This window comes from Hypanus sabinus, unplaced genomic scaffold, assembly GCF_030144855.1.
Source record: "Hypanus sabinus isolate sHypSab1 unplaced genomic scaffold, sHypSab1.hap1 scaffold_718, whole genome shotgun sequence".
In the NCBI taxonomy this organism is placed as follows: Eukaryota; Metazoa; Chordata; class Chondrichthyes; order Myliobatiformes; family Dasyatidae; genus Hypanus; species Hypanus sabinus.
This window is the reverse complement of record NW_026781569.1, coordinates 65,213-77,843: the sequence shown is the minus strand read 5'-3', so window position 1 is coordinate 77,843 and position 12,631 is coordinate 65,213. Positions and strand designations below refer to the sequence as shown.

Here is a 12,631-nt window from a genome sequence, read left to right as displayed (position 1 = left end):
ACTATATATATGCCCTTTTGACATTCGATAGTTTCCAATGCGATTACTCCCCCCAAATTCCCTCATTCTTCTGATAGTCAACAACTCATGTCCTCAGTTTTATTTATTTTGTTGTCCATCAACGCATCTTCCTATCTATCCTTCCATTCATTCGTTATTCATTAATTTATTTATGTGCTGTCTCCTCAGCTTGTCATCTATTGCATGTTGGTTATTTTCATAGTCTCAGTTTTCGCATGGGACTTCAATGTTTCAGTTGCATTTCTCTGTTGGACTCTGGATACCAGCGAGAGAAGTAACATCGCGATAGTATTCGGTGACATAACATAGCTTGATAATAAATGGACTTTGACTTTCAGGTGACCACAAGACCATTGTCCCGATTGACAGAGAGCTGGAGAGTTTGTAATTCTCCGTTGAACCTGTTGAAAGAGTCGGCATTGATGTAAAACGGGGAAATAACGCAGTACATAGGGACGATCATGTGCTCGAAGGAAGTTGTGGCCGTGTGTTCTATAGTGAGAGGAATACCCTGGGGTCGGCAGAAAGGTACTAGCATCTCCTTGCTTGTATATTCTCTTTCCCTTCAAATCAATGCCAACATTGCATTTTCCGTATGTACAACAGATATATAACCTTCTGGGAGTCTTGAACGAGGAATCCTCAGTCCTTCTGCACCTCTGATGGTTGAGCCTTCTGCCCATTAAGATAGTGGTCTGCACTATTGTTCCTTTTACCAAAATGAATTCTTATACATTTTCCATCACTGTATTTCATCTTCTACTTCTCCCCCGTCCTTCCAATTTATCTACGTCTTGCTGCATTCTCATTGGTTCCTCAGCTCTACCTCCTCCACCTCACTTATCTTCATACCTTCGGTCAAAACTTTGCCGCAAAGCAATTAATTCCATTATCCAAAACATGGACAAAAACGGTGAGATCTGGATGTCCCAATACTGCCCCTAAGGAACACCTCCAGTCACCGGCAGCTAACCATAAAATACCTCTTTTATTCACAGTCGTTGCATCCTGCCTGTCAGCCGTTCGTCTACTCATGCCAGTATCTTTCCGCTAATGCCGTAGGATTTTATTTTGTAAAACGGCCTCATTTCTGGCACCTTATCAAATACCCTCAGAAAATCCAAGGACATGGCTCCACTGCCTCACATTTACACACCCACATTCCGCTTGCCACTTCCTCGAAGAATTCTAACAGATTGATCAGGCTAGATTTCCATTCAGAGAAACCCTGCTGACTTAGACTTATTTAATTATTAGTCTCGCACTTAATAACGGACTTCAATATTTTCCCAGTTTAATTAAGCTAACTGACCTAGAATTTCCAAACTTTTCCCTTCTTACCTTCGTAAAGAGTGGAGTAATACTTGTAATCTTCCAGTCCTCCGAGACGTACCAAAATGAAATGATTCTTGAATGAAAATTACCAATATGTCCATTATCTCCACACAGTCAGACATCTATCCCAGGGGATTTTTCCGTCTTAATATCTGTGTGTTTGCTGAGCATTTTTTCATTTGTAATAATAATTCAGGTCCCTGACACTTTCAGGACTCTAACACAGTGATAATGCCATGCACTGGAAACACATTTACAAAGAACCGTTAAGTTCATAGCCCATTACATTGCCCCCAATCTTAACTTATGATCATAAATAAAGAACATTAGATTTCAATTGTTGCATTTCTTTCGCACTCAATTCCGGATAAAAAAAAAAAATATATGTAGTTATACCGACCGAATTATCAATAATTCGATGGGGACCATTTGTGAACAGTGCCCTTAATCGCAGAAGTGTTAAGGTCGCTGTAGTTTATGATCAGTCTGGTCTTTACGGGACAGCACTCAATCGGCCGAATGCAGAATGGAAATGCATTGAGCAGTAACTGGGGAACGTTCATTAAGAATCTGAACGTTCATCAGGAACGTACATGACCTTTGGATATCCTACAATGCCGATCTCAGGAACAGCAAGTTTTTATTCCAGAAGATGAAACTGAGTATGAAGCAAGACAAGACAATTTTCGAGAAGCGAAATGTTTCGAAGCATTGTAGAAAATAAGGACGGGAGAAAGTAAATATGTCGAGCCAGCCATGCGGAGGTTATTAAACAAAGCGCAAATGTTGAAACGAGGGACACTCAGAAGGTACATGAGATGCAAATGGGGAGAGATGAGAATGGTGAGCCTTTTCAGGACGAAAACAGTGTATCTGGAGACAAGAAGCTTGGAAAATCCTGAATGATTACTTCACCACGGAAACGGATATACGGTAGGACAAATTCAACAGGTGCAGGATATTGTTGTCGGATACGATAGTATTGTGATAAAGGATTGAGACATTTCAGTGAACTCTACATTTGGTCAGTATCCCGTTGGGGCATATTCTGGCGTTTTTCTCCACCATCTAGGTGTTTGCCACAGCTCAATCCTCTGTAACTCATCTCCTCTCCCTTCCATTCTGAGTCACCGCGGTAGAGTCAGCGCCGCTGACCAGCTCGCTGCGGTATTCCCGTGGTCGGTACACCGCCAACAATATTCAAGTCGGAACACCTGTTATTGATGGGAACGACCAAAGAGTGTTCTGCACTTTACTCCTCTTCTTTCCTCTCTTATCGTTCACACAGACACATGTCACCTGCAACTGAGCATTTATACCTCATTCTGCTGTAAGGAGTCACTGAACACTGATGAATGTCACTGATCTGCAGCTCCAGATTGAAACATTAAAAGGATGATCTTGTTGCACCCTTACAGATGACAAATTGTCGGATGCGGTGACTAGCGCTGAATCGTGGCTGAAATGTGGTCGCATTTCCGAACTAAATATCCAAGGCTACACGTTGTACCGGACGGATAGGAAGATCGGCAGAGAGGGTAGCGTGGCTCTGCAGGTAAAGAATGGCATCAGCTCAGTCGAAAGATATGACAAAGGATCGTTAGCAATGGAATCATTTTGGGTTGCGTTAAGAAGCTGAAAGTGTAAAACCACCCTCATGGGGGGTATGTAAAGACCTCCAGACAGTAACTGGAACACAAACTACAGATTTCAACAGACAAGCGTGTGTCTGTAAGACAACGCCATGATATCCATGGCATTTTCCCACATTCAGATAGATTGGTTTCGCATGTTTCTTGCAGCTTCTCCTTAAGCCGACCCGTCGATCAGCTCTACTGCATTGGGCGCTTTGAAACGAATCGGAAATGGAAATGATTAGAGAGCTTAAGGTAAAGGGACATTTAGGAATCAGTGATCACAATATAATTGAGATCAATTTTAAATACGATAGGGGAAAATTAAAGTCGGACGCAGCCGTATTTCAATGGAATAAGATCAATTCCAATGGTCTGAAAAAATTCTTGGCCAAATTAGGCTTGAATGAGACGCTGTCGGGATGGTCTGCAGGACAGAAATGCAGTGAGTCTCTGTTAATACAGAGGATCGTGCAGAATTCTTGCATTCTAAAAACAAAGAAATTGTAAAATTTGAACAATCGTGACAAACGGAAAAGCAAAAGAGAGGGTATTACACAAAGCAGAAATTAGCGGGAAATCAGTATTAGGAATTTTTTTAAAACCTACAGAGAACAGACAGAATCGTTTATGGGAAAAGATGAAATATGAAAGCAAGTTATTGAACAATATCAACATGGTAGAGATATCGTGTTTCAGTGCAGAACAATTATGGAGAAATAAGGGTGGATATGCGACCGCTAGAAATAGGGCAGCAGAGATAGTAACGGGGACAAGGGGATGGCAGATGAACTGAATGAGTATTTTGCATCAATCATCACCATGGAAGATTCTAGCAGTTGTCTGATGTTGTCGTATGTGAAAGAACAGAAGTGGATGCAGTTATTCTTACAAGGGAGTAGGTGCTCAAAAAGCTGAAAGACCAAAGGGTCCATAAGTCAGTCGGACCACATGAACTCCACATCAGGGCTCTTAACGAGTGTGCGTCGGAAATAGTGGAGGCAATAGCAATGATCACTCAAAAATCATTGGACTCCTGCATGGCGCCAGAAGTCAGAAAAATTGCAAATGCCACCTCACTCTTTAGGAAAGGAGGAAGATAGAAGAAAAATGAGTTTATATACCTGACAGCCTGATCTTGGTGGTTGGATTCAATTGTTAAGCTGCGTAAGGGAGGGCAAGAGAGGACAAAGTCATTACACGCCTCTGCTATCGCTCTTAATATCCTGCATAGAAATCATCAGGCCCAAGGGACACACCCATCTCACAAATGTGTTAAAACCTTGCCTGATGAAGAGATGTTGCCCGCTGAATTTCATTGAGGAGAATACACGTCGGATACATAAAGGGGTTGTAGTTTTTGTTGTGTATTTGTACTTTCGAAAGACCTTTGAATAGTTGCCACACATCAGGCAGCTTACCAAATTAGATCCATGGTATTACAAGAAGGGCCAGGAGGATTGGATGAACAGTAAGAAAAATTGAGTGAGTATTGAGACCACTTTTTTCTCTGCTGCATGTCAATGACATAGATGATGGAGCAGACGGTTTGTTGCCAAGCCTGCAGATGGCACGAATATTGCTGTAGGGGCAGGTACTGTTGAGGAAACGGGCCGTTTGCAGAGGATCTTCGAAAGATGAGGAGAATTGGCAAGAAAATGGCAAGTGAAATGCCATATTAGAATGAATTTCAGATACCCATCTCACAAAAAATGTGCTGGCATTGGAGAGGGCCCACGGGAATTTCACACGAATAATTCCAGGAATAAAAGGGAGAAAAAACGAGAAATATTTGAGTGTTGTGGCTCTGTAGAATACGAACGTACATTGCTACTGTCAAGCCCTAATGAATGGTCTCACCCCGAAGCCTCGAGCGCTTATTCAGTTCCGGAGATGCTGCCTGACTTGCTGTGCTCCCACAGCGTTTTGTGTGTAATTCTCATTTAAGTTCCAAGTTCAAAGCAAAAGTTTATCAAAGTGCTGTACTGTCCCGCTCTATACTTACACTGTTATATTTTATGTATTTAATTTTGAAGTTCAGTAAAAGCAGCCTGTACTGCTGGCAAACAGTTTGGATTACTGCTGAATATAAGAAATGCCTGCGATCAAATTGGGATGGTTGAATTCGGGGCAGACATTCTTCATGAGGGACAATACAGGAACAGCGGTAGGCCATTCGGCCCGTTGAGTCTGCTGCACCATTTCATCACGAGCTGATCCAATTCTTCAAGTCAGTCCCACTCATTGCCTTCATCCCATACGTTTTGAATATAGAACACTGTATAGTACAGCACATTTCAGGCCCTCCGGCCAACAATGTTTTGCCGACCCAGAAATCCTGCCTCCCATATAACCCCCCACCTTAAATTCCTCCATATACCTATCTAACTGTCTCTTAAACTTCACTACTGTATCTGCCTCCACCATTGACTAAGGCTGTGCATTCCACGCACCAGCCACTCTCTGAGTGAATAACATTCCTCTAATATCCCCCTTGAACTGTCCTCCACTTACCTGAAAGCAATGTCCTTTTGCACTGAGTAGTGGTGCCCTGGGGAAGAGACGCTGGCTGTCCACTCTGTCTATTCCTCTTAATATCTTGTCCACCTCTATCATGACTCCTTTCATCCTCCTTCCCTCCAAAGAGTAATCCCCAGCTCCCTTAATCTTTGATCATAATCCTGTCTCTCTGAACCAGGCAGCATCCCGGTACATCTCCTGTGTACCCTTTCCAATGCTTGGACATCCTTCCAAGAGTGAGGCGATCACAATTGGACACAGTACTCCAAGTGTGTCCTAACTAGAGTTTTATAGAGCTGCATCATTACATCACGTATCTTAAACTCTATCCCTATACTTATGAAATCTAAGCTTTCTTAACTACCCTATTTACCTGTGAGGAAACGTTCCGGGATCTTTGGACATATATCTCCAGATACCTCTGCTCCTCCACACAAACAAGTATCTTGCCATTTACTTTGTACTCTGCTTGCGGTTTGTCCTTCCAAAGTGTACCAGCTCACACTTCTCCGGGTTGAACTCCATCTGCCACTTCTTAGCCCATTTCTGCATCCTATCAATGTCTCTCTGCAATCCTCGACTAGACTATCTACAACACCACCATGCTTTGTGTCATCTGCAAACTTGCCAACCCACCCTTCAACTCCCACATCCAGGTCATTAATAAAATTCCCAAAAAGTAGAGCAAGCCAATTCTGAATCCACCTGGCCAATCTTCCCAGGATCCCATGCCTTCTGACTTTTTGAATAAGCCAATCGTGTGAAACCTTGTCAAATGAGTTACGAAAATTCCTGTAGATCACATCCACTGCACTACTCTCATCTATATGCCTGGTCACTTCCTCAAAGAACTCTATCAGGCTTTTTATGCAAGATCTGCCCTTCACAAATCCATGCTGACTGACCCTGATCAGAGCACTATTTTATGAATGTCCTTAAATCTTATCTCTATGAATCGTTCCCAACAGCATTCCCACCAGAGACCGAAGGTTCGCTGGTCTATAATTACCTGGACGAGACCTGCTAATTTGTTTGAGCACGGGGATAACATTGGCATCCCTCCACTCCTCCGATACCATTCCCGTTGACAATGAGGACATAAAGATCCTAGGCAGAGATTCTACAATCTCTTCCCTTGCCTCATGGAGCAGCCTGGGGAATATTCCATCAGGCCCCGTGGACCTATCCGTCCTGATGTATTTTAACAACTCCAACACTTCCTCTCCCTTAAAATCAACATGCTCCAGAACATCAACCTGACTCATTTTGCCCTCACCGTCATCACGTTCCCGCTCAGTGGTGAATACCGAAGAGAAGTATTCATTGAGGACCTCGTTCACTTCCACAGCCTCTAGGCACATCTTCCACTTTTATCTCTAATCGGTCCTACCTTCACTCCTGTCATCCTTTTGTTCTTCACATAATTGAAGAACGCCTTGGGTGTTTCCTTTACCCTACTCGCCAGGGTTTTCTCCTGCCCTCTTCTTGATCTTCTCAGCCCCTTCCTAAGCTCATTTCTTGCTACCCAATATTCCTCAATAGGCCCATATGATCCTTACTTCCTAAACCTCATGTATGCTGCGTTCTTCTACCGGACTGGATTTTCCACTTCACTTGACACCCATGGTTCCTTCACACTACAAATTCTTTATCTTCCTCACCGGGACAAACGTATCCCTAAATTCCTGCGGGAGATCCTTAAACATCGACCACATGTCCATAGTACATTTCCCTTCAAAACCATCATCCCAATTCACACCCGCAAGTTCTAGCATCATACCCTCATAATTTGCCCTTCCCCAATTAAATTTTTTCCTGTACTCTAATTCTATCCTTTTCCATGAAAATGCTAATGGTGAGGGAGCGGTGATCACTGTCCCCCAGATGTTCACCTACTGACAGATTTGTGACCTGACCCGGTTCCTTACCTAATATTAGATCTAGTATGGCATTCCCCCTGGTCGGCCTGTCAATATACTGTTGCGTGAATCCATCCTGGACGCACTTAATAAACACTGCTCCATCGAAATCCTTGGAACTAATCAAGTGCCAATCAATATGAGGGAAGTTAAAGTAAGCCATGATAACAACCCTGTTATTTTTGCACCTTTCCAAAATCTGCCTCCCACTCTGCTGCTTGGTATCTCTGCTGCTACCAGGGGGCCTACAGAATACGCCCAGTTGAGTAACTGCTCCATTCCTCTTCCTGACTTCCACACATACTGACTCAAAAGAGGATCCTGCTGCATCAAGCACCCTTTCTGCAACTGTAATAGTATCCCTGAACAGTAATGCTACCCCTCCTCCCCTTTTCCCCCCTCTCTATCACTTTTAAAGCAATGGAATATAGGAATATTGATGCCCTGGCTAATCAAGAACGTATCCATTTCTGCCTTCAATGCACCCAATGTATTGGCCTCCACAGCAGCTCGTTAAATCAAATTCCACAGATTTACGGCCATCTGTCTAAAGTAGTTTCGACGCATGTGTGTTCTAAATGGATGTACTTCAATACTGCCCTCAGCCATTTAATCCCCATCTCATATCTAATCTGTTCAGGCCTTTTAACATTTGGAATGTTTCTGTAAGATCCCGCCCTTACTCTCCTCAACTCCAGGGAATGCAGCCCAAGATCAGCCAGCCGTTCCTCATACGGCAACACTTTCACTCCTTGAAACATTCTTGTGAATCTTCTCTGAAACCTCTCCACTGTCAATATATCCTTTCTAAAATATGGAGCCCAAAAATGCACACAATGCTACAAGACTACAAGTATGGTCCCATGAGTGCCTTTTCGAGCCACAGCATCACGTCACATAAATAATAGCCTGCCCGTTTATGGCTTCCACCAAACTGCATCACCGTGCACATTACAACATTCTATTTCATTCACAACTTCTTTACCCATTCTCCTAAACAATCTCAGTCTCTCTGTTTCCTCAACACGCTTCTCCACCTATCTTTTCTGTCCCAACTCTGAGCCCTGCGGAACTTCACTGTTATCCGTCAACCAGCCAGAATGGATTATTTTGGAATATCTAACTCGAAATCTTTTTCAAACTAACCCTGCAATTATTATTTTAAGAGATATCTTTGCAATAATTGTTTTAATCTGTTTATCACATCATTATTCCTTATTTTTTATTTGCTCTGTATATCTTCATTTCCACACTGGTTGCATATCAGTTTCTAGCTGTGTATCAATACATTTCTCAGTTTTGTATCCGTTTACAGACACAGCAGGCATCGGTGGACAGCCGGCTGCTCGGATTATTAGTTACATTTCAAATTTGCTTTTGCATCGCTTCTCTGACTGTCTGGAAATAAAGGGTTAACTCTACCTGTCATTCCGTAGAACCTAATTAAGGTGTGTCCGTGGGGATTGTCAACGTCACCGCGGAGGTGTGGCTGCTGGTTACCTGTTCTATTAATGTGTCTCGCTCACAACGGCAGTTTCAGTGAAGCTGCCAGTCTCCGCTATCAGAGACCAGCGGGCTCCAGATAGAAAGAGGACAGAGGCTGGATCGGGGACAGGAATCTGGATGGACTATCCCAACAATGGATCGTAATCAGCGAAATATATCACGAAAAGCTGCGGGAATTCAGAAGAGTATTTTCTGGCCCTATGAATCTCTTTCTTTATATTATGAAACGTTGTCGTTGGATTTTCGTGTCACTTATGTGATTTTGACCATCCAAGTAATTTACTACCCTGTCCTCGCCATTGTAGCTGTTCCTGGTAAGTGCTTGGCTCCTTCCTCCTGATTAACGTTGAAGAGTGAAATTCAGCTTCTCTTTAATGCCTGTCGTCTCATTGCATGGCCCGCCTCTCAAACCGGTACCGCTTTAGCAAACATCGGCTAACTGCATTACAGGATTTCTCTCTTCAGCTTTGGGGTTGTCGGCGTCCGGGTTACTTCTCCGTCAGGCAAACGTTACCTTTGCCTCTTCACCTCTCAAACACTGCCAGCAAGTGACCTCACATGCAGCTTCACTCCCTGAGAAGCAAGATCGAGCTCTCACAAACTCTCCTCAGAGTAAATGGCCTCCAATCTAGGCAGTAGTCTGACAAATTACATCTGCACCCACTGTGAAGCATAGACATGCTTCCAGTGATTTGTGTTCCACAGCCCATTTGGGAAATGGTAGGATAATTCAGCCATCCCGAACCCTGCTGGAGGGGACTTCATCGCCAGAATGAATGAATGAATGAATAAATGATTGATTGATTGATTGATTGATTGATTGATTGATTGATTGATTGAATGAATGAATGGATAAGTGCTTGAATGAATGAATATATAAATAAATACCTCAAAGCCCCAACTGTGAAAAAGAAGGTCACGTGGCCACCATTATTGCCACGATCTACCGCCTACACAAATATTGGACAGGAATTGTTTAAGCGAAAGTATTAGCGTCTCGTCGAACGGAGGAAAATGTTGATGAAAGCGAGGTTATCTACCTGGGAAGGACAAATTGAAGAACACAATTTTATTAAGTGGTAAACGATTGCAGTATACTGCCACGTGGAGGCACTTTAGAGTGTTTGTTCTTCAACCAAAAGAGGTTTGTTTGCAACAGTCGCAGTCTAACGAGGAGGCAGATGGGATATTGGCCTTCATTGCTACAGACGTGAATTTAAGAGTAAGCAGATTATGCTGCAAATGCGCGCGGTACTTGTGAGGCGGCAGCTGTAGTACTGCGTGCAAGTCTGGTACGGTGACTTGGGGAGGATTTTACTGGCCTTGAAGTCGTTTCCCCATTTTGATTCCAGACAAGAGGAGGCGAGACTATCAGGAGAGCTGTTGTCGCCTGCGACTGCACGCACTGGAATTCAGAAGGACCAGAGATGATATTTCAGCAACATGTAAAAAATACGAAAGGGATAGATACAACAGGGCCAGGAAAGTTGTTTCCACTTGTCGGTGAGGCTAGAACTAGGGAGCATAGGCTGAAGCTTGTGGGAGTGAATTTAGGACGGAGATTTGGAGGAACTACTTTTCACAAAGGGTGGTGAATCTGTGGAATTCTCTGCCCAATGAAGAAATGGACATTACCTCAGTAAATATATTTTAGAAAAGCTTGGAATGAATTTTTCCGTAGTAGGGCTATTACGGGCTTTGGGGGAAAAGGCAGGCAGGTGAATAAATGTCCATGGTCAGCACTACCATGATTATCTTCAATGGCGGTGCATGCCAGTCCGAACAGATGAACTATTCTGGCTACTATTTCTTGATCTCTTCTGCTCTAAGTTTTTTCTCGTGTTTACTGTTGAAGGAAGTTGAATTTCTGGCACTGTGATACTTGGGACTTAATCAGAAATCAGTTCATTATCGCATTCCATTTTCAGCCCCTTCTCCTGCCGGCGAAGGTCAGAACACATTCCAGCTATCCATCGATATCCATGGTTGTCCCATGATTCGGGAGTTGAATTCCGTGATTCGAGCACGGAGGCTTCTCCGCCATTCCATCATAGCTGATTCATTATCCATCTCAACCACATTCTGGCGCCCACTCTCTATATCCATTGAGGCTTCGACGAATCGAGTGCCTATCATTCTCTGTTACAAATGATTCCAACGAACTGACTCCCATAGCCGTCTGTGGCGAGGAATTCCACGTATTCACCAACCACGGTCGAAACAAATTTCTAACCACCTCTGTTCTGAAGTGATGGGTTTCTATTGTAAATCCAACACTGCTGCAGCTCTCCACGTCCACGATATGTCGTCCTTACAATATTTAATAGGTTTCAATGAGGTTCCCGTCATTCTCACGAACTTCTCAGGTACATTATAGTCACTACCCATTTAATAATGATTCCAATTTTCTCCTTAGTAGTTACATCGATTCCAAGTCCAAATCTGCTCTTGAAAATGCTATCGAATAAAATTGTTGATTTCAGAGAAAATTTCATTCCGAATGTGTTTTAAATATCTTGACTTCCCTCCGCACAGTTAACGTGCTGACAATCGTCATCCTGTCGCGTGGAAAGTGCGGTATCTCCAAAGGCGTCACAAGGTACCTGGTTGCCATGGTAGCAGCGGATCAGCTGGTCGTTTTCTTCGATCTGGTATTGAGCAAGATTCCGATGATCTACATGCCATTTGAGGTTTTACACTGGAGTTATCGTGGTCCCGTGTGTAATATTCACGCCGTCATACTCTACGCTGCCACAGACTGTTCTGTCTGGTTCACCGTCGCTTTCAACTTTGATCGCTGTGTGGCCATTTGTTTTCCACAGCTGAAACTAAATTACTGCACCGGGAGAGCGGCGGCTCTGGTTCTGGGGACAGTGACTCTGCTGAGCTGCCTAAAGAACATTTTCTTGTACTTTACGCTCGATGGTTTTTATTCGATTTCAAATATGCCCTTGCTCTGCCTGGAAAGTCGCCGCTTCTTTTCCGATTTTCCGTCGTTAGCATTGCAAGCGATTCGTGTCCTCCCCACCCCAATAATACCCTTTGTCCTGATTCTCGTGCTCAACAGTTTAACCATCAGACACGTCTTACTGGCCAGCCGAGCCCGGAGGAGAGTCCGTGGTTCTCGTGACGTTCAGTCGCCCGCCGACCCGGAGATGAAGAACCGCTGGCAATCCCTTCTGATATTGCTGCTGATGTCGGGGAATTTCATCCTGCTGTGGGCGCTACTGACGCTGTATTCCATATGGGATACCCTGTATGTTTATTTTGAAACATATCCCCCGACCTCTCTGGTGGAACTGGGCTACATGTTTCAACAGCTGAGCTGCTGCACCAACACGGCCCTTTACGCCGTGGCCCAGACCAGGTTTAGGCTGCAGTTCAAAGAATCGATGAAATCCCCGTTCCGTCTAATGACAAAGCTCGCTCGGTGTTGTCACACGAGCATTAATCCTCAGTGACGTCCTAATATATTCTATTTAGTCTATGGCTTGTGCAGCTACATGGGGGCTGTAGACTTCCCTCATTAACTCCTGCCCCCCTCCCCTCCAGGCACCAATGGTATCAGCGACTGTCCGAGTCTGGCTCCACTCTGTTCCTTCCAGTTTTCTTTTTTCACGGGTTCCCTTTAATGTCTCCCTCAGTTCCACCAAGTGGGTGTTTCTTTCCCTATTTGCATGCAAAGCCTTGCCAACA

At 43.9% G+C, this 12,631-nt stretch overlaps 1 protein-coding gene across 1 annotated transcript; it reads left to right on the top strand.

The window, feature by feature from the left end:
* The first annotated feature begins 9,068 nt into the window (after positions 1 to 9,068).
* Positions 9,069 to 12,396, top strand: LOC132389954 (probable G-protein coupled receptor 139). Its single transcript, XM_059962516.1, has 2 exons — positions 9,069 to 9,249; positions 11,471 to 12,396. The coding sequence occupies exons 1-2, from the start codon at positions 9,069 to 9,071 to the stop codon at positions 12,394 to 12,396; spliced, it is 1,107 nt and encodes a 368-aa protein (XP_059818499.1).
* Positions 12,397 to 12,631: the final 235 nt, after the last annotated feature.